The 20178-nt window shown below is 43.7% G+C and overlaps 1 protein-coding gene across 2 annotated transcripts in view; it reads left to right on the top strand.

The window, feature by feature from the left end:
• The window catches only part of FAM171A1 (family with sequence similarity 171 member A1), a 159377-nt gene that overhangs the window by 116975 nt on the left and 22224 nt on the right, over nucleotides 1–20178 (top strand). For both annotated transcript variants that reach the window (XM_063669603.1, XM_054435841.2), the window contains one exon: nucleotides 5401–5577. In XM_063669603.1, coding sequence (XP_063525673.1) covers nucleotides 5401–5577 — 177 coding nt within the window. The remainder of the gene's footprint in view (nucleotides 1–5400; nucleotides 5578–20178) is intronic.

Genomic DNA, 20178 nt, shown 5'->3' with positions numbered 1-20178 from the left:
GGCATACCTTGGCTCCGTGCCCCACCGGCATGGGGACCACTTAGGATGGGGAGCCTCCGCCCTCTGGCATCTGTGTCCACCCAGCTCTTTCCCACATCGTTTCTTTCTCTGCACTTACTCTCTCTGGCCTCAACTGGGCATAGAGTGGCCAGGCTTTGAATTTGCTGTAGAATCCGCCCTCTCCTGGCAGGTCTCTAACTCAGCTGGGTCAGTACCACTATTCTGGCATGCCACAGCTAAAAGATCAGAGAAACTAAAAGCCATGCACCAGAAAATAAGTGATAATTCCTTATCGGAGGAAGACCCAAGACAGGTACCTTCCACCTCTGTTTATGTCCAACTGTAACATTCTCTGGGCCCCTTCTCACTGGAATGGTCCCCAGTCCTTCTGGTGGAAGAGGTGTCAGGATTCTGGAGTCCTGAATTATTTTCTTGTCTACCCCACTTTCCTTTCCCCCACACTTTAGACTAATCACAGCGTTAAAATTTTAAATCAAAGGCTATTCTGAGTTCCATTCTGCTAGGAGAGTAACTTACTGCATTTCCCAGGGATACTTGGGTTGAATTTCACTTAATTTTCCAGTACTTTACATAAACTGATTATTCTGAAAAAGCTTTTAAACCTGAAACATTTGATCCATTTTGTAGCATGTTAATAAGTTTCTGGTTATACATAAAGGCAACCTGGTGATTTGCTACTCATTTTTCTTCCCTCTGTTTTCCAAAACGTTTCTTCTTTAATTTTTGTGTGCTGATGAGGATGTGATTAACATGTCAGTAAATATGTCAGTACTTTGTCATCAGAAAGATGGCATAGCCATCATCTTAAGTAAACATTATTAGGAAAAAAAATGTTGAGTATTACTTGAAATGTTCCAGTCTGGGAGAAAAGTCTTGTTTTGGGGAGCATGAAGAAGTGGTTTAAGGCTGGGTGTGATGGCTCATGCCTGTAATCCCAGCACTTTGGGAGGCCGAGGTGGATGGATCACTTGAGGTCAGAAGTTTGAGACCAGCCTGGCCAACATGATGAAATGCTGCGTCTACTAAAAATACAAAAATGAGCTGGGCGTGGTGGCAGATGCCTGTAGTCCCAGCTACTCGGGAAGCTGAGGCAGGAGAATCGCTTGAACCCAGGAGGTGGAGGTTGCAGTGAGCCAAGATCGTGCCACTGCACTCTAGCCTGAGCAACAGATCTAAACTCTGTCTCAAAAAAAAAATATATGTTTTAAAATATCATAAACCAGCATCCAGCCTCCCGGACAAAATGGTGCACAATCCACAAAACCCTAACTTGGAGGGACAGCCTCCGTGCTCGGGACTCATTAATTTTTTTCTGTGCCTCACTTCCAGTAGCTCTTGAATAAATTATGCAGTCTGAGAAAATGGGGGAAAAAGAACACAAAGACACAGAACTATTGATTTTAGAGGAGCTTGTTTTATTTTAAAATCATTCCGTGATTTCAAAGGGAAGAGAGGTCTTTGCAAAGTGACATGAAATTTCTCTTCCACGGAAAGAATGGATGACTTGACCTAGAAATGACTAGGCTTTCTCGGAGACCTAGCAGCGAAGGCATCTACCCGTAGTGAATTCACACGCGCCCTTGGGGACTTGGAACCTGGGCTCCCTTGAGCACAGACACCTCAGTAACTCACCAGCTCCATGGCGGCCCCTGGGGTCAGTTTGCACACAGCTTGTCTTTTGCCCACTGTCACTTACCTCCTGTTTTACTAAAGGCATCTAAGAGCTCACAGCCTAAAGAGAGCACGCCTGGACCAGACGTGTCTTTGGGAGATGACACAAGTTCATCTCCCGAAGATGCAGAAAATGACTAGAGTCATAACCAGACTTCAGTGAAGGTGGATGGAAACAGAGAGGCTGCGGAAGAGACTGGAAAGGGCTCCTAAAGGCTGTTTTCTGGGGGTACCTTGAAGGTTGTGTTGTTTGGTTTAGAGGGTGGATCCAGAGTTGTTAGTGGAGAAGCATCTTCTCTTTCTAGCTCCTGGGGGCCCCCTCCTCTCTCACCAGAGAGCATCGCACTCTTCTCCCAGCTGCTGAGAAAGCACAGAATGTTCAGTGGTGTTCCCAAGGGGTTTACAAAAATTGCTTTCACTAATAACCAGGAAGACAGAGAGAAGTCAATAAAATGACAGGTGCAGACTTTTCCTGCAATTCCAAAAAGTTGATAGAATACAGAGCCCCACAGAACCTTAGATGTCAGCTGAGAAGAACCTGTCACGTGACAAGTGACCAGGTAGATGGCCCAAGGTGATACAGCGCCTCTCCTCGGGTGGGCCAGTGGTGTTCCGCCCTGCAACACGATCCTGCTGCATTTGCCTGACACCTGCTTGTCTTTGTGCAGACTTAAAGGGAGCCAGGCAACATCCAGATGGAACGGGAAGGAAAACCACTTTCTATATAAAACTCAGTATTTTGTGTAAAATTGGAGTTTCATAACAAAGAGAAGGAAAATAGTTTAGCCCTTCAAAATGTGAATTGTTGCTGAATAGGCCGGGCACGATGGCTCACGCCTGTAATCCCAGCACTTTGGGAGGCCGAGGCGAGTGGATCACTTGGGGTCAGGAGTTAAAGACCAGCCTGACCAACCTCATCTCTACTAAAAATACAAAAAAAAAGAAAAAAAAAATTAGCAAGGCGTGGTGGCGTGTGCCTGTAGTCCCAGCTACTCAGGAGGCTGAGGCAGAAAAATTGCTTGAACTGAGAAGGTGGAGGCTGCAGTGAGCCAAGATTGCACCACTGCACTCTACCCTGGGTGACAGAGCAAGACTCTGTCTCAAAAAAAAAAAAAAATTGTTGCAGAATAAACAACATGGGGACATAGAGGGAGAGTCATTGGGAAGGCATAGAGAAGCAGGCATTTAATGAAGCCCTAAGGGAGGAAAGACGCCTCAAGAAGGCAGATATAATTCCCCACAATGTCTTAAGACAGCTAGAGGACATTAAAGGGACATGAAATCCCATGAACCTAATGCACGTTAGGTTTCTGCTAGTTAATATGCTCGTTTCTGCAATGCTCTACTTACTTCTGAATATTTCAAGCCGAGCGTACTTATTTCCATAGATGCAGGAAGGCATCTAGTCTACCCTCCTTAGTTTTGAAGGTAAGAAAAACAGACCCCAGAGGAATGAAGTCACTTTCGGAGGTGACACAGGCAGTGAGTGGCAGATCTGGTACTGGGACTCCGTCTTCCTGGGCTGGGAATATGCAGGAAGGGAGGGTTGAAAGGTGATGAGGGAGGAGAAGGGAGACACCATTTCTAGGGTTTTTATCCTCTATCTGCCAACTACCTGCTACCTACCTACTTGGACATCCTGACTAGAGTTTGATGAAAGAAAACAGCACTCCCTGACGGAAAACATTATCTCTCAGTTGTTTATACAGTCTAGTAAATTATTTAATGTCTCTGTAGTTTCTCTTTTTTTGTTTTGTTTTGTTTTGAGACAGGGTCTCACTCTGTCACCCAGGCTGGATTGCAGTGGTGTGATCATAGCTCACTGCAGCCTTCACTTCCCAGGCTCAAGTGATCCTCCCACTTCAGCCTCCTGAGTAGCTGGAACTGTAGGCATGCACCACCATGCCCAGCTAATTTTTTGTATTTTTTTGTGGAAACGGGGTTTCACTATGTTGCCCAAGCTGTTCTTGAACTCCTGGGCTCAAGCAACCTGCCTTGGCCTCCCAAAGTGCCAGGATTACAGGCATGCGCCACCGCGCCTGGCCAGCCTTTCTGTAGTTGTAAGTTCCATCTTCTCGAGAGGGCCTAACAGAATCTAGAGCAGTAGATTGTAGACCTGGCTTTGCTTCTCTATCAACTTTGAGCTGCTGGCACATTTGTGTTTCAAGACACAAAATCTTTGGACCAGAAACATGGTAAATTCTGAGTTTTGTTGGTTGTTTGTTTTTTTACCATAAAATGACATAACCAGACTAAGAGATTTCAAAACTTGGATCTGTGATTCCAACTTCGATCTTTCCATGAAATCTCCATTCCCACACCTTTGCCTTCGTTAAAAAACAGAGACGGGTATGAATGATAAAAGGTAGAGTGGCATTAGCTTTGTAGAAATTGCTCTATGAAGGATTTAGCTGTGATTTGTTGTTGAGACTCTAAAATTCACTAGGTTTGCTTTAAATGTTTAAATGTAGACCAGATTGGAGGTTTACATTAGCTCAGTTTGGTAGGTAGGTAAGTATATAAGTAGCTGAATAAAAAGTCCTATAGATTGTATTTTAATGCAGCTTAAATTTTTTATCGCTGTGTTTTTGTCATTGTGCTCAAAGAAAGATGTAAAATTATGACAGAACATAGTTTTTGCGATATTGTATTTCATAGAGGAAAATGTAAAATGGATTGCTTGAGTGCATAAATATATCGGTCTCATAAGCATTCTCTAATTTATCTGTAGGCAGTCATTAAAGCTTTGGCTTGGACCAAAGGCCTTTAATGGAAAATAATTGGTATATTGAGGTCCTTTTAAACAGACCAAAATAACAATGGCAATTAAAATAACTCATAAATATTTCAAGTCCAGTCCTCAATAGCATACTTTTTAGCAGAAGTTAATATTTTTGAAGCAATCTTTGAAGAAATTTGCTATCTTAAAAAAAAGTAGCCTCTACTCTAAAACATTTGGTTTTATTAAGGTTATCTGCCAAGTAATTAACATGTGCATGGGGCTCACTTTGTGTAAAAGTTATTTACGGTGATTTCCACGTACACCTTTGTCTCACGTTATAGAAAAATCCTTTTCTTTTGAGATTGTTTTTGAAAGCGAAACACAATAATGAAAAATAGCAAACCTGGCCGGGCACAGTGGCTCAAGTCTATAATCCCAGCACAGGCCTGGAATTGCCAAGGCAGGCAGATCACCTGAGGTCAGGAGTTTGAGACCAGCCTGGCCAATATGGCAAAACCCCATCTTCACTAAAAATACAAAAATTATCCGTCAGGGTAGCGGACGCCTGTAATCCCAGCTACTTGAGAGGCTGAGGCAGGAGGATCACTTGAACCCAGGAGGTGGAGGTTACAGTGAGCTGAGATTGTGCCATTGCACTCCAGCTTGGGCAACAGAATGAGAATTCATCTCAAAAAAAAAAAAAAAAAACTAGCAAACCTAAGCCTAGATTCCAGCTCAGCCCCTACTGAGTGTATGCCCTTTGGCCACCTACTGTTACTACTCTCTCTGAGCCTGTTTCTTTATGTGTAAAATGACGATTTTACCTGCCTTACCGGATTGTGGTGTGGATTATGTATGTAAAGTGCTTAATGCAGTCCCTGGCATATAGGAGGTAATGGTAGCTGCGACTATTTTTTTGCAAAGGTTTCCACAGCCCCACATGGGTACTTTGCATGCAAATGATGGAAAATGCCTCTTCCTTCTAGGAAACAGCACCAGGCATGACCTGACCCCAGTCACAGCCGTCAGCGTCCACTTGCTGAGCAGTAATGGAACGCCGGTGCTGGTGGATGGTCCCATCTATGTCACTGTGCCCCTGGCCACGCAGAGCAGCCTGAGGCACAATGCCTATGTCACGGCGTGGCGGTTTGACCAGAAGCTGGGTAAGCAAGAGTTCTGTGCCGACGATCGGCTACCAGATGGCTTCGTTACTGTTTGGTTTTCCTTCTAAGAAGCTCACGGACGTCTCCTTTCCTTGAAGTCAGTGAATGCTGCTGCTCACATTGCATTGTGTGGTTTCTCATGGGGAGGGCACCCTTCCCCGTGCCATTCACACCCTCTCTTGGGAACTCATTTTTTGTTTGTTTTTGTATTTGTTTTTGTTTTGCACATTTAACCTAATTTACTTGAAAAGAATCTGTAAAGGTTATTAGAGCTAAAACTAGCTCTCCTACTCTTCATCCTTTTATTCATCAGAAGGTCATATGGTTGCTCTTGGTCATGTGTGGTATTTTTTTTTCTGTTTTCTGAAAAAGGACAAACATTTGCCAAAACTGTACAAAACAAAGAAAATAAAAATTACCCATAAGTCTTACCACCTAGAGAAAACCACTAATATATCTTGAATTCTGTCCTTCTAGGGCTTTCACAGTGCACGTAGGTATTAGTTATCAACTGCTGTGTATAACACGCCACCCTAAAAGTTAGCCGCTTAAAACAACAGTGAGCTCCAGTATCTCAGAGTTTCTGGGGGTCAGGAATCCAGGTACTGCTGAGCTGGGTGGTAGGGCTCAGAGTCTCTTACAAGGCGGCTGTCAAGCTGTGAGTCAAGGCTGTGGTCCTCTCCAGCAAGGTTCAGCTGGGGCTAATGAGTGTGACTCACAGGGCTGAAGGCAGACCTCACTTCCTTGCCGGCTGTTGACCAGAGGCCTTACCTCCTTACCACGTGGGCCCCTCCATAGAGCTGCTTACTACACGGCAGTTTGCTTTCCCCTGAGCAAATGATCCAAGAGTAGATAAAAATGATATAGTAGGCCGGGTGTGGTGCCTGACACCTGTAATCCCAGCACTTTGAGAGGCTGAGGCGGGTGGTTCACTTGAGGCCAGGAGTCTGAGACCAGCCTGGCCAAGGTGGCAAAACCCCATCTCTACTAAAAATACAAAATGCTGCGGAGCCAGGTGTGGCAGAGGTTACCTGTCATCCCAGCTTCTCGGGAGGCTGAGGCAGAAGAATCAATTGAACCCAGGCGGCGGAGGCTGCAGTGAGCCAAGATCGCGCCACCGAACTCCAGCCTGGGTTACAGAGCAAGATTCTGTCTCAAAAGTAAATAAATAAATAAATAAATAAATAAAGATATAGTAATTTAAAAGCCCAAGTGCCCAGAATGAGGTCATGGTCTTTTGTAACCTAATCTCAAAAGCAGCATACCATCATTTCTTTCCATGGGCTGTTGGTCACACAGACCCACACTGGTATAGACCAGCCCTGAGAGTAGACTATACAGTGGGGTAAATACCAGGAGGTAGGAGTCACTTGGGGCTGGCTATCTGAGAGGTTGCCTTCTACAAAGCATATTTAGCAGAAATGAGATCATGTGCTGGATACTGTTTGGGTGCAGTGGCTCACACCTGAAATCCCAACACTTTGGGAAGCTGACGCGGGAGGATTGCTTGAGCCCAGGAATTCAAAATTACAGTGAGTCATGTCGCTATGATCGAGCCACTGCACCTCCTAGGCAATAGAGCGAGACCACTCACTCACCCAATCAACCAATAATATATACATAAAAATACATTTGTACAGCATGAACATCTTTCCACAGCATCATTATTCTCCCATGTCAATTTTAATAAGTCCATAGTATTCCATCCTATGGATATATCATACTTCACTTTGGTTCATCAATCCCCTGCAATTAGAAAAAAATGTTACTATTCTAACCAATGCTGTAGAAAATATCTTTGTAGCTAAATCTTTATGCACAGCCTTGGTTATTTCCTTAGGATGACATTTTAGAAGAATTGCTGAGTTACAAAATGTACAAAATTCTAAAACTTTTAAAGCATATTTCCAGATTTCCCTCCAGACAGTTGTTTTGGTTTCCACTCATGATACCAGGCCAGGAGCATGTGCTCGGGCTGAGGGTCTTGGCAGCATGGGGGCTCTAACCCACCTTTGCTTCCTAGTGCCCTGAAAGTCAAGCTTGAAAATATCAATTTGCTGCCGGGCACGGTGGCTCACACCTGTAATCCCAGCACTTTGGGAGGTGAGGTGGGCAGATCACTTGTGGTCAGGAGTTTGAGACCAGCCTAGCCAACATGGTGAAACCCTATCTCTACTAAAAATACGAAAAATTAGCCAGGTGTGGTGGTGCATGTCCATAGTCCCAGCTACTTGGGAGGCTGAGGTGGGAGGATCCCTTGAACCTGGGAGGCAGAGGTTGCAGTGAGTCGAGATCGCATCACTGCACTCCGGCCTGGATGACAGAGCAAGACTGTCTCGAAAAAAGAAAATATCAGTTTTCAAATAACCCAGTTCAGAATTTAAAACCGTTAGACCATGCAGGAAGATAATTGGAAGATTTTTGATATCAGTATATTTTCAAAGATACCTAATTCCTTGAATCAGTTAAAACAGAGTTCTAGGAATTATATTGTAAAAGAAACGCCTGTTGGGCTTTTGGAGAGGATTTTTGTTTTGTCTTATTTTTACTTTCCAAATAATTAATAGAGACACTGTAATTATTTGTGTGGAATGCATTGATTTTACCAGCCACAGTAAACTTGATATTAAGTGGATTGTGATGCTGTCTGTTCACATATCCTGCAGTAAGTGAGACGGGCACCTTATTGATGGTGTGTGTTCTCTGCGAGCCTGATAATTTGGGGGGCATCAAGGTCATGGTGGGGACCTGAGGTACACTGGGCCTCCAGGAGGGAGTAGCCTGAGGGATGTGTGATCAAGAGTCTCTGAAGAATGCCGGAATTCTAAAGGGAGGAAGAAAATGGATAAAGAAAAACACAGAGGAAGTGGGCAAGAGAATGGAAAGAGCTTAGAGCTTGTGTTTTGTTTCCTAAAAACCTGGGTTCTGCTACTTATAAAACTGTGAGTCCCACCTTGGGCAAATTACTTACCTCTATTTGCATTTGTAAGAGATATGAATATACACCCCCTTGTATGGTCTGCCTGTCCCCTTTAGCCCTCCCTGAGGGGCTCAAGCACACCCAGGTCAATGCACTGAGAGGCAGCGGAGAGTGTGGTTAAGAGCAGGGAGTCTGGGGGGCACAGTGGTGTGGAATGCCAACTCTGCCACCCACTGGCTGTGTGGCCCTGGCCAAGTTACTTAGCCTTTCTGGTCTAGTTTCTTCCACTGTGAAATGGCAATAATAATAGTACCCACTGTTGTTATAATGAGTGTATTAGGATTCTCTAAAGAAACAGAGCCAATAGGAGATATACATATATTTGGAGAGAGAGATTGATTTTAAGGAATTGGCTCACACGATTGGGAAGGCTGGTAAGTCCAAAATTGCGAGGCAGGCTGATGAGATGAGGCCTTCCCTCACTGTGGAGAGTGATCTGCTTCACTCAAAGTCAACAGATTGGGCCGGGAACCGTGGCTCATACCTGTAATACCAGCACTTTGGGAGGCCAACGCAGGCAGATCACCTGAGGTCAAGAGTTTGAGACCAGCCTAGCCAATATGGTGAAACCCCATCTTTACTAAAAATACAAAAAATTAGCTGGGCGTGGTGGTGCATGCCTATAATCCCAGCTACTCCAGAGGCTGAGGCAGGAGAATCACTTAAACCTAGGATGTGGAGGTTGAGGTGGGCCAAGATCGCGTCCCCACACTCCAGCTTGGAAGACAGAGTGAGACACCATCTCAAAAAAATAAAAATAAAAATAAGTAAAGAGAAAAAAAAAGCAAAGTCAACTGGTTGAACAGTTTATCTCTTCTAAACAAAATACCTCCCCAGTAACATCTGGACATATTTGACCACATTTCTGGGGACTGTGGCCTAGCCATGTTGTCAGATAAAATTAGTCGTCACAAAAGTAAATGACAGCTTGTCACTTTCACGAGCACAGCCGATCCTTTCCAGTCCCCTCCCCGGCCTCACCCTGAGCACATTGTGCACGTTGCAATGGTCCTAGCAGCTTGAATGGCATGGTATGTGGGTGCCAGTTACTCCCTGTGCCCTCCCTGAGTCTGTGCGGGTACCTGTTACTCCCTGCACCCTCACTGAGTCTGTGCAGGTACCAGCCACTCCCTGCACCTTCAACCAAGTCTGTGTGGGTACCAGTTACTCCCTGCGCCCTCGCCAAGTCTACGCAGGTACCAGTTACTCCCTGTGCCCTCGCCCAGTCTATTTATCTTTGAATACTTGTGATCAATAACAGTTTCTGGCATAATGCTGGGTACCCAACTAAAATGTCTGTTGAATGGTTGAATCACCTGAGAATAATTTTAGGGTTTTTTGTTTTCTTTTGTTTTTAAGAGACAGGGTCTCCCTCTGTCACCCAGGCTAGAGTGCAATGGTGTGATCATAGCTCACTACAGTCTCTATCTCAAGAGCTGAAGCAATCCTCCCGCCTCAGCCCCCTGAAGAACTGGGAGTACAAGGGTTGTCACCAGGCCCAGCTAATTTTGGGGGTTTTTTGAGACAGTCTCACTCTGTCGCCCAAGCTGGCGTGCTGTGGCAAGATCTCAGCTCACTACAACCTCCGCCTCCCAGGTTCAAGCAATTCTAGCGCCTCAGCCTCCCAAGTAGCTGGGATTACAGGCGCCCACCACCACCCCAGGCTAATTTTTGTATTTTTTTAGTAGAGATGGGGTTTCACTATGTTGCCTAGGCTGGTCTCGAACTCCTGGACTCAAGTGATCCACCTGCCTCAGCTTCCCACAGTCCTGGGATGACAGGCGTGAGCTACCATGTCTAGCCAATTTAGATATCTTTAAAAGGCAGTTTAAGATACTCTGATATGCCTGTAATCCCAGCACTTTGGGAGGCCAAGGCGGGTGGATCACGAGGTCAGGAGATGAAGACCATCCTGGCTAACACGGTGAAACCTCGTCTCTACTAAAAATACAAAAAATTAGCCTGGCGTGGTGGCGGGTGCCTGTAGTCCCAGCTACTCAGGAGGCTGAGGCAGGAGAATGGCGTAAGTAAACCCGGGAGGCGGAGCTTGCAGTGAGCCGAGATCACCTTGACTGTATACATAGAATTTACCTTTATGTATATATGTTCATGTACACGTTATAAAAGGATGACGTTTAAGCTCTTGTTTAGAGGGAGGACAGTTCTATTGGATTTTTTTTCTGTCTTGGAGCCTCCATCCCTGCTGTTTATTTTTTCCTTCTCATTTTTGCCTTCTCTTTTTTAATGAGTGTATTTGAATATGGAGGAATAAGGCTGGGGCTCCTAATATAAGGAAGCCGTCCCTAGGGATTCCTGTATGGGTCGTGTGCACAGGTGTATAAAAGCAGCATCCTTGCTTTCCTCAGTGGACTCTGTATACAGTTCACAAATAACAAACTTACTTAAAGAAGTTTTTGATGTCCATGGCAGATGGAAATATCTCTGCATCCTAATCTCTGGGCCCTGTGGATATTACCTTATATGGTCAAGGGACTTGGTGGAAGTGATGAAGAATCTGGAGATGAGGTGATTCTCGTGGACTTTCTGGGTGGGCCCACGGCCATCACAAGGGCCCTTATGAGCAGGATGCAAGAGGAGCCAGAATCAGATTAGGAGACGGCAGTGTGAGGATGGGAGCGTAGGCCGGAGCCATGCACTTTGGAAATGCGGGAAGGGGACCCACGCCAAGGAATATAGGCAGCCACTGGAAGCCAAAATCAGCAAGCAAGGGATTCTGCCTTCTGAGCCTCCAGGAGGAACCAGCCCTGCGGACTCCTTCACTTGAGACCAGAGAAACTGGTTTTTGACCTCTGACCTCCAGGAGTATAAGAAAGTAAATCTGTGCTGTGTTAAGACCCTATTATTTGTGGTAATTTTTTATAGCAGCAATAGGAAATGAATACAATACAGAAATTGGTGAAAACAGAGGTGTGTGCATTGTTAGGAAGCCTCTGAAATATAAGTTAGCCCATTCTCTGTTTCCTCTCTGAAAAAATACCCATGACGGTACATTGGAAGTCTTCATTGTGAAGTTGACCTATTTCCACTTCCTTTTTTTTTTTTGAGACAGAGTCCTACACTGTCAGCCAGACTGGAGTGCAGTGGTGCAGTCACAGATCACTGCAGCCTCGACCTCCCAAGCTCAAGCAATCCTCCCGCCTCAGCCCCCTGAGTAGCTGGGACTACAGGCACACACCACCACACCTGGCTAATTTTTGTTATGGTTTATTTTCCGTGGACACAAGGTCTCACCATGTTGCCCGGGCTGGTCTCAAATTCCTGTCCTCAAGTGATCCATTTCAGCCTCCCAAAGAGCTGGGATTATAGGCGTGAGCCATCGCGCCCGGCCGAAATGGTCTTTTTAACTTCGCGTTTACTATGAAAAATGTAACTGCCAAATTCCTGGTTGTAACAGATTGCATGTATACAGAAAAAAGCCAACGTTTGTGGATAGTCATTCAAAAATAACCAAATGAATTAAAATATGTTTTCTGAAAACTTTAAGATGGACATTTCAAAGAAACCATATGTTTTTTCACTTATTAAACTCAATAGAAGCCTGCGTATTTCATAAGACTTTTGTTGCTATTACATTTAATTATATTATCTAAGTAGAAATTAAAATATTTTAGTTAAATAAAAAATCTAAAGACAGTATTAGATCAGGAAAAAAATGGGGAATGGGCCAACACATCTTAAGCACATAAAACAGTTTAATAATTGCTGCTATTTATGATTACAGTAATCAATCATCTCAAATAGTTTAATACTTTAAATTATCTATTTTTGAGGTAAATCAAAATAATTGCCAATTCCAAATTGTTTAACAGCCAGAAATAGCACAGATAGCAACTTGTGAATCTATTAATAATTTTTCATCTAAATTGGGTTTGGCCAACTGTGGCCTGAAAGCCAAGAATCATTTTTACATTTTTAAATGATTAAAGAAAAAAATCAAATGGGGGAATGTTGATCAAGGGGTACAAAGTTTTAGTTCTTCAGGATGATTAAGCTCCAGAGACTTAATGCAAAGCCTGCTAACTGTTGTTAATAGGACTGTATTGTATACTTAAAATTTACTAAGAGGGTAGATTCAAAGTGTTCTCACCACCAAGAGAAAGAAGATGAAAAAACAATGGTAACTGTAAAGTGATGGATATGTTAATTAGCTTGATGTATATATCAAAACATCAGGTCAGACATCTTAAATACATAAAATTTTTGTTTTTCAACTGTACGTCAATAAATATGGGGGAAATAAAGAATCAAAAGAAGAAGAATATCTCATGGCACATGAAAATTACATGAAATTTATATGTAAGCATCCCTAAATAAAGTTTCACTGGAACCTTGCCAGACCCATCTGCTGGCATGTTGAATCATTGCAACAGAAACTTATATCCCCACAAACTAAAAATATTTACTATCTGGCCTCTTACAGAAAAAAATTAAAAAGTTTAAAAAAATTGTGACCTCTGGTCTAAATGCCTTCCAGAAGTTCTTTCCATTCTAATATTATAGTGCCAGTGTATTCCACACTCTACGGGAGCAAACTAGGGTACCCAGATAGCCCCAACGTCCATATTTCCTGTTAGCTGACAGCCCGCCTGTATTTTGCCAGAGTTGACAATTGATACTCAGAGTGACAGCACCTTCATTGTAGGGCCAGACCTCAAACTCTGTAAAGAAAGGTGAAATTATGGTTTGATAGGACTTCTGTTCAAATGATACAATCACGTGGTAGTTTTTGTTTGTCTGTGTTTGTTTGTTTGTTTGTTTAAAGAAGGGGTCCTGCTCTGTCACCCAGGCTGCAGTGCAATGGTACAGTCGGAGCTAGAACTCCTGGGCTCAGGAGATCCTCCTACCTCAGCTTCCTGAGTAGCTGAGACGACAGGTGTGCACCACCATGCCCAGCTAATTTGTAAATTTTTTTTTTTTAGAGATGGGGTCTTGCTATGTTGCCCAGACTGGTCTCAGACTCCTGCCCTCAAGTGATCCTCCCAACTCAGCCTCCCAAGTCACTGGGATTGCAATGACTGTGAGCCACCACCCTGCCTCAAAATCACATTTTAACACTAACTCGGTATATCCATGTTTTAACTCTAACTCACACACTTTAATCCTTGACTGCCAGGAAATTGAAAGTTTACTCTTAGGAGAGAGACCTAGAGATGCTCCCTTTCAAACCCCGTGACAGTGGGATCAATTTTTGATGCTGCCATTTATCACAGTTGTCTTTTAATTTTTTTCTTTTGGAACAGGCAAAGAATTTCCCATTCTTGAAATTGGCATCTTCATATTTCAACCTATATATTCATTAGAAGGTGATCAACTAGATTAACACCATCTTAGAATACAAATAACATTGAATTTGTTTAGCATGTTACAACAGCATGAGTTGGCTAATTGCTATATGGACCCTCAATAAAAATAATTTTGTGTGTGTGTGTGTGTGTGAGATGGAGTCTCGCTCTGTCACCCAGGCTGGAGTACAGTAGCATAATCTCAGCTCACCGCAATCTCTGCCTCCTGGGTTCAAGTGATTCCCTTGCCTCAGCCTCCCAACTAGCTGGGACTACAGGTGTGTGCCACCACACCAGGCTAATTTTTGTATTTTTAGTAGAGATAGGGTTTCCCCATGTTGACCAGGCTGGTCTCGAACTCCTGACCTCAAGTGATCCGCCTGCCTCGACCTCCCAAAATGCTGGGATTACAGGCATGAGCTACCACGCCCAGCCTAAAAGAAATTTTTTAAGAAGCACGACTTGCATATATAAGTTGAGCATCTCAAATCCGAAAATCCAAGGTTTGAAATGCCCCAAAATCCAAAACTTTTTAAGGACCATCATGATACTCAAAGGTCATGCCCAAAGGCAATGCTCACTGGAGCATTTTGGATTTTGGATTTTCAGATTAAGTATGTTCAGCAGGTAAGTATAATGCAAATATTCCAAAATCCAAAACACTTCTGGTCCCAAGCATCTTGGATAAAGGATATTCCACCCATACTGGAATCGAGACTTTTGTCACATTGACATGTTTTGTTAAAGCTATTTGTTAAAATGCTGTGATTCGTAGAGCGAAGGAACACTCTATTTAGTGGATCTCTTTTCCTTAAAGAATCAGCGGAATGTGTAATGATCTGATTGTGCTGTCTCTGTGTCCCGGGTGTCAAGATGTATGTGAGAGGAAGGGATTAAAATGAATTTGTAGCCAGGCACAGTGGCTCACAACTGTAATCCCAGCACTTTGGGAGGCCAAGGTGGGCAGATCACTTGAAGTCAAGAGTTTGAGGCCAACCTGGTCAACATAGTGAAACCCCATCTCTACTAAAAACACAAAAATTAGCTGGAGCCGGGTGTAGTGGTGGGTGCCTGTAATCCCAGCTTCTCTGGAGGCTGAGAATCCCTTGAACCTGGGAGGTGGAGGTTGCAGTGAGCCAGGATGGCGCCATTGCACTCCAGCCTGGGTGGCAGAGCAAGACTGTCTCAAAAAAAAATAAAAATAAAAATAAATAAATAAGGTGAATATTTATTGTGCAGTGGCCGATTTGACCTTTGAAAGGAGCAGTTGTCCTTCCCATGTCTGGCAAAGGAAGTTTTGTTAGTCATAGTGAATGCCTCTTAGCTGAGACTTTCTGGACAGTAAGAGATGATTATGTCAGCTCTATTTTACAGACATTTACCCTTTCTTTATCATGTAACTGGGGCAGCAGAGATGGCTGTCTGATGTACAGGTTGTCAGACTGACATCTGCCTTGTTGCCCTGGGGAATGGTCACAGGCAAACCAGGTCAGTGGTTTGAATTTAAAGTGATGGACATCAAGTGGCAAAAAGAATAAATAAAGAAAGATTTATGGATCCTGTATTTGATAAGTTTCTTCTGTTTAATGCCAACCTGGATTATATGATTTGGATACTCTCATTCTAATGAGATGATAGAAATAAAAGCATATTCTAAGAGTGAAGCTACACTGTAGAATCCAGTTTTAACTGCCTCTCCAAAACACAGCCTGAGAGTGTGTGGGGGTTGCTATAGAAATAGTGGTTACTGAACCAGCCTCTTACCATGTATGATGCATTTGTGTCAGGCTCTCAGGAATACCCACTCATAATTGGCCTGTAGTAGATTTGTCTCCACTTCAGACTGTGAATGTTATGGCTATGACGAGCTCATTTAATTAGTCCTTTTACCTAAGTCACAGACAACTTGCCCTTGAAGGTGGAGCTTGATTTAATATACAGATCTAAGATTGTTTTTCAGTTTCATTGGGTTTTTAATTGGGGGTGGGGGGGAAGGGTGGCAAAGAATGGGAGTTTTAAAGCACAAGATTATGTTTACAATGTAAAGAAAATGAAAATATTATTGAACATGTAAATGATGGGCTTTTGGTGATAATGCCATGTGAATGCAGGCTCATCAATTATAGCAAAGGCACCTCTCCGGTAGGGGATATTGATCAAGAGGGAGTCTGGGCTGTATGTGGGATATCTGCACCTTCCTTTCAGTTTTGCCGTGAACCTAAATCTGCTCTTTAAAAAATAGTCTTCAGTGAAATCATTATTATAATATTAGCTTATCTTTGTCTCTATATATCACAAGCCACGTGTCTAGGTGAAGTAACCCAGATTGGAATACTGAGATAGGTGATTGGATTATAGAGATAAACAGTATATACACTGTGCCCCCAAACGTTAGAATGAATGAAGGGAGTTCATTTCTTTACCAAGTCTGTGAGTAGATGTGTGACGTGATTTTAGAACCTTAGGCATCATCTTTTATTTTTTGAAAAAGAATAGATGCAGTAGTTCAGCGCATTCAGCAAAGGAGGAATTCAACTTACCTAAGGTAATATCAACATATCCCTAAGAAAGCTGTTATTGGAAATAGGCCTTTTTACAGTGGAAATATTCAGAGTCAAGGCTATTGCTTAGAAATAAAGAAATAACTCTCAGGAAAAATGTCTGTACTTTCCCAGATGTCAAAATCACACTTAGGGGTGAATGGGGCTTTAATGAGACCAATAGGGGGAAAAGGGGACAATGTACCTGAAAAATAAAAGCAATTGAAGTGATCACAGATAGCAAAGAACACGGAGAGTGTGGGACTTGTTTGGGTGTGATGACAGTTCAGTGAAAACTTTGTCTCACCAAAGATCTTGGCAGCCAGGCAGTCAGTTGTGACTTGTCCTTGGAGATGCCAGTTGGCATCTGTTGCCACTGTAGACTCAGCATCGCAGTGGCTCTGTACCGCTCCTGTTCTCCGATGGAGCGCAGGAAGGCCGGGTAGCACTGGTCCTGCCCCTGGGAGAAGAACCAAGCCGTGATCTCAGAATATCGGCATTTGTTTTTCAGTGTTGCCTAGCAACTCAAAAAACAATCTTGAATTATCAATCCATTCCTAGGAATCATTAAGCCTTTTGTGTTTGTCTCCCCCAAAAATGAGAACTTTCAGAAAATGATAGCATCACATTAGTTCTAGTATGATCGGGTTCAGGGGGCACTTTTGTTTAAAAACCCCATTCTTAGGGACTTAGGTCTCTTAACGTATCATTTTATGTAGAACTAGATTTCTCATGCTTAGTATAGCCTGCTTTTGTGATCTTGGAGTTGTAGAGGTTTTATTTTACACTTCATTCTTAGTTACCAATTACGGAGTATTCACTTTGTGGATTATCTGTGGCAAATTTGTGTCTTCCTGCGGGCTTTCCCCATCACCCAGGAACCTCAAGGCCCTCTTAGTTTGCTGGTATTTGGTCTGGATTTTCTTTTTCAAGTCAGAGTCCCACTCTGCCTCCCAGGTTCAAGCGGTTCTCCTGCCTCAGCCTCCCGAGTAGCTAGGACTACAGGCATGTGCCACCACACCCAGCATATTTTTGTATTTTTAGTGGAGATGGGGGTATCACCATGTTGGCCAGCGTGGTCTCGAACTTCTGGCCTCAAGTGATCCTCCTGCCTCAGCCTCCTGAAGTGCTGGGATTACAGGCAGTGAGCCACCACGCCCAGCCTGACCTGGATTTTAAGGACAGCATCTAACACACTCATTCTAATATTAACCTGGGTGAAAAAGAACTAGGAAAGTAAAGCCACTATACTTTATTTCAGAATTCAGTACTTTTAAGTATCACCTGGTTTCAGTTGTCTCCACTTGAGTGGGTAATTAGAAGGTAGAAGATTTTTGATAGATGTGAATATTGCACTGGATGAGACACAGCTGATAGCATTCATGAACAGAATAGAGGCAGTGTGCAGCCCAGCCACCAAGACAGCTTGGTCTTGAATGCCGGCTTCTCCTCCAGTGACTTGTTGTGTGGTCTTGAGCAAGTCCTTTTTCCTTTCTGGGCTTCAGTTTTCTCCTCTATAAAATGGGGATCATAATAGCCCCAGCCCCTCCCTCATAGAATTGCTGTGAGTGGAGAGGGCCTACCACAGAGCCTAGCCCTTGGAAAGGCTCCATATGTGTTTGCCGCTCTTATCATCATCATCGCTGCTATTATTTAGCCCATATGCGGTGTGTGATTTTTTTTTTTTTTGGAAGCATGATATAAAAGGACAGGTACAGGAAAGCCTTACTGTTTTTAAATTTAACATCCCAGTCTCACCCAAGGCTGCTATTTAGCTGGAATGACCCTGCCATCCGGTCTGATTGGTCGGGGCCCATACCTGACCAGATGTTCCATATTTGGAAATATCATTGTTTGGGACTGAACTTCCAAATAACTTTAAAGTTCACAATAAGTGGTGCCTTTTAATTTGGGTACAGCGGGAAGGTAAGCCTCTGATGTCCAAAGCGAGTGTTCGTCTAGTGTGTGAGCCTAATGTGCTCCCTGGCTCTGCTCACTCCTTTCTCCTGGCTGAACACCATGGCTCTTTCCAGCAACCTGTGTTATCCTCACCTTGTAGGTGAGGACCCCGAGGATGGGTACTGGGGAGAGATGAAGGTTCCAGGTATCCAAGGTTTCCCCAGTGAGATTCAGCGTTTCCCACTGAAGCCTGTAGATCCAGACCACTTCTTTGAGGCCTGGGAATCATCTGCAAGGATTTTCAGATTTGGAGTTTGGGGTTTGATCATGATCTTTTACAACTTAACATGAAAATATTCTGCATCATCTGAATTCAATACAGAATTTAAAACGATCAGATAATGTTATCACCTGAATCTGCATTTATGAACACACTGTTGGATAGAATAGAACAAATGAGAATGAACCATGGTAAATGTAATATACAAATGATACAACACCAGCATAATAAGGACAAGTGGAATTAAAATATGTTGAGAGACGGGAAGGTTTACAGTTCAGTTTGAGAAAGATGGTGGAAGAATTGAATCACAGTTGTGCCAAGCTTGAAAGAAGCCCCACCTAGCCATGGATGTCATGTATATGTTGCAAGTGACAAGTTCAGTTCAGTAATATTGAGGCAGGAGAATCAGGTCTGAAGGTAGAGAACCTAAGGCCGACTCAGCTGACTGGATATCAGAGGCTTTCTTTTTTTTTTTTTTTTTGAGACAGAGTCTCACTCTGTCTCCCAGGCTGGAGTGCAGTGGCGCAATCTCTGCTCACTGCAACCTCTGCCTCCTAGGTTCAAGCTATTCTCCTGTCTCAGCCTCCCAAGTAGCTGGTATTATAGGCGCCTGCCCAGCTAATTTTTGTATTTTTAGTAGAGATGAGGTTTGGCCATGTTGGCCAGGCCGATCTCAAACTCCTGTCCTCAGGTAATCGGCCCTCCTGGGCCTCCCAAAGTGCTGAGATTACAGGCGTGAGCCACCACGCCCAGCATAGGGGCTACTTTTTAACCCCTCCTTTTTCTGCCTGGCAGTTGGAAAATGAAAAGTACCTCTGATCGGCCTGGCACGGTGGCTCACGCCTGTAATCCCAGCACTCTGGGGGGCCGAGGCAGGCGGATCACAAGGTCAGGAGATCGAGACCATCCTGGCTAACACAGTGAAACCCCGTCTCTACTAAAAATACAAAAAAAAAAAAATTAGCCGGGCGTGGTGGCGGGCACCTGTAGTCCCAGCTACTCGGGAGGCAGAGGCAAGAGAATGGCGTGAACCCTGGAGGCGGAGCTTGCTGTGAGCCAAGATCATGCCACTGCACTCCAGCCTGGGTGACAGAGCAATACTCCATCTCAAAAAAAAAAAAAAAAGAAAAGTACCTCTGATCGGTCCCCTCCCGCAGCCAATCAGACTGGTTGCTAGCCTACTTTTCCCCTCCCATAACCAAAGAGACTGCTCATGGGCTACTAGAGTGAACCAATACGAAACTGCTATAGGGTATTTAAACCTCAGAACATTCTGTAACCAATGTTCCCGAGCCTCTTGCTGTAGCCTCTGCCAGTCTGTGGAGCGTACTCTCGTTTAAAATAAATTTCTGCTTTGGCTGCTTTGCTTGTGCATTTTGTCCAATTCTTTGTTCAAAACACCAAGAACCTGGGCAGCTACCCTCAACGGGTAACAATATGTCATCAGGTACACCATTAAGTCGATGTTTTTAATTCGAAATTTATTTTGAATCTGTAGCTTTGTTTCTTGTTTCTTTTGTAAGTTTGTTTTGGTTTTATACTTTTGTATGGGCTATAATCTCTTTTATATTAGCACTCACTTAACACATGATTTTT

Source organism: Pongo pygmaeus, chromosome 8, assembly GCF_028885625.2.
Source record: "Pongo pygmaeus isolate AG05252 chromosome 8, NHGRI_mPonPyg2-v2.0_pri, whole genome shotgun sequence".
In the NCBI taxonomy this organism is placed as follows: Eukaryota; Metazoa; Chordata; class Mammalia; order Primates; family Hominidae; genus Pongo; species Pongo pygmaeus.
Note: the sequence above shows the minus strand (reverse complement) of the source record. Positions and strands in the feature narration are given on the sequence as shown.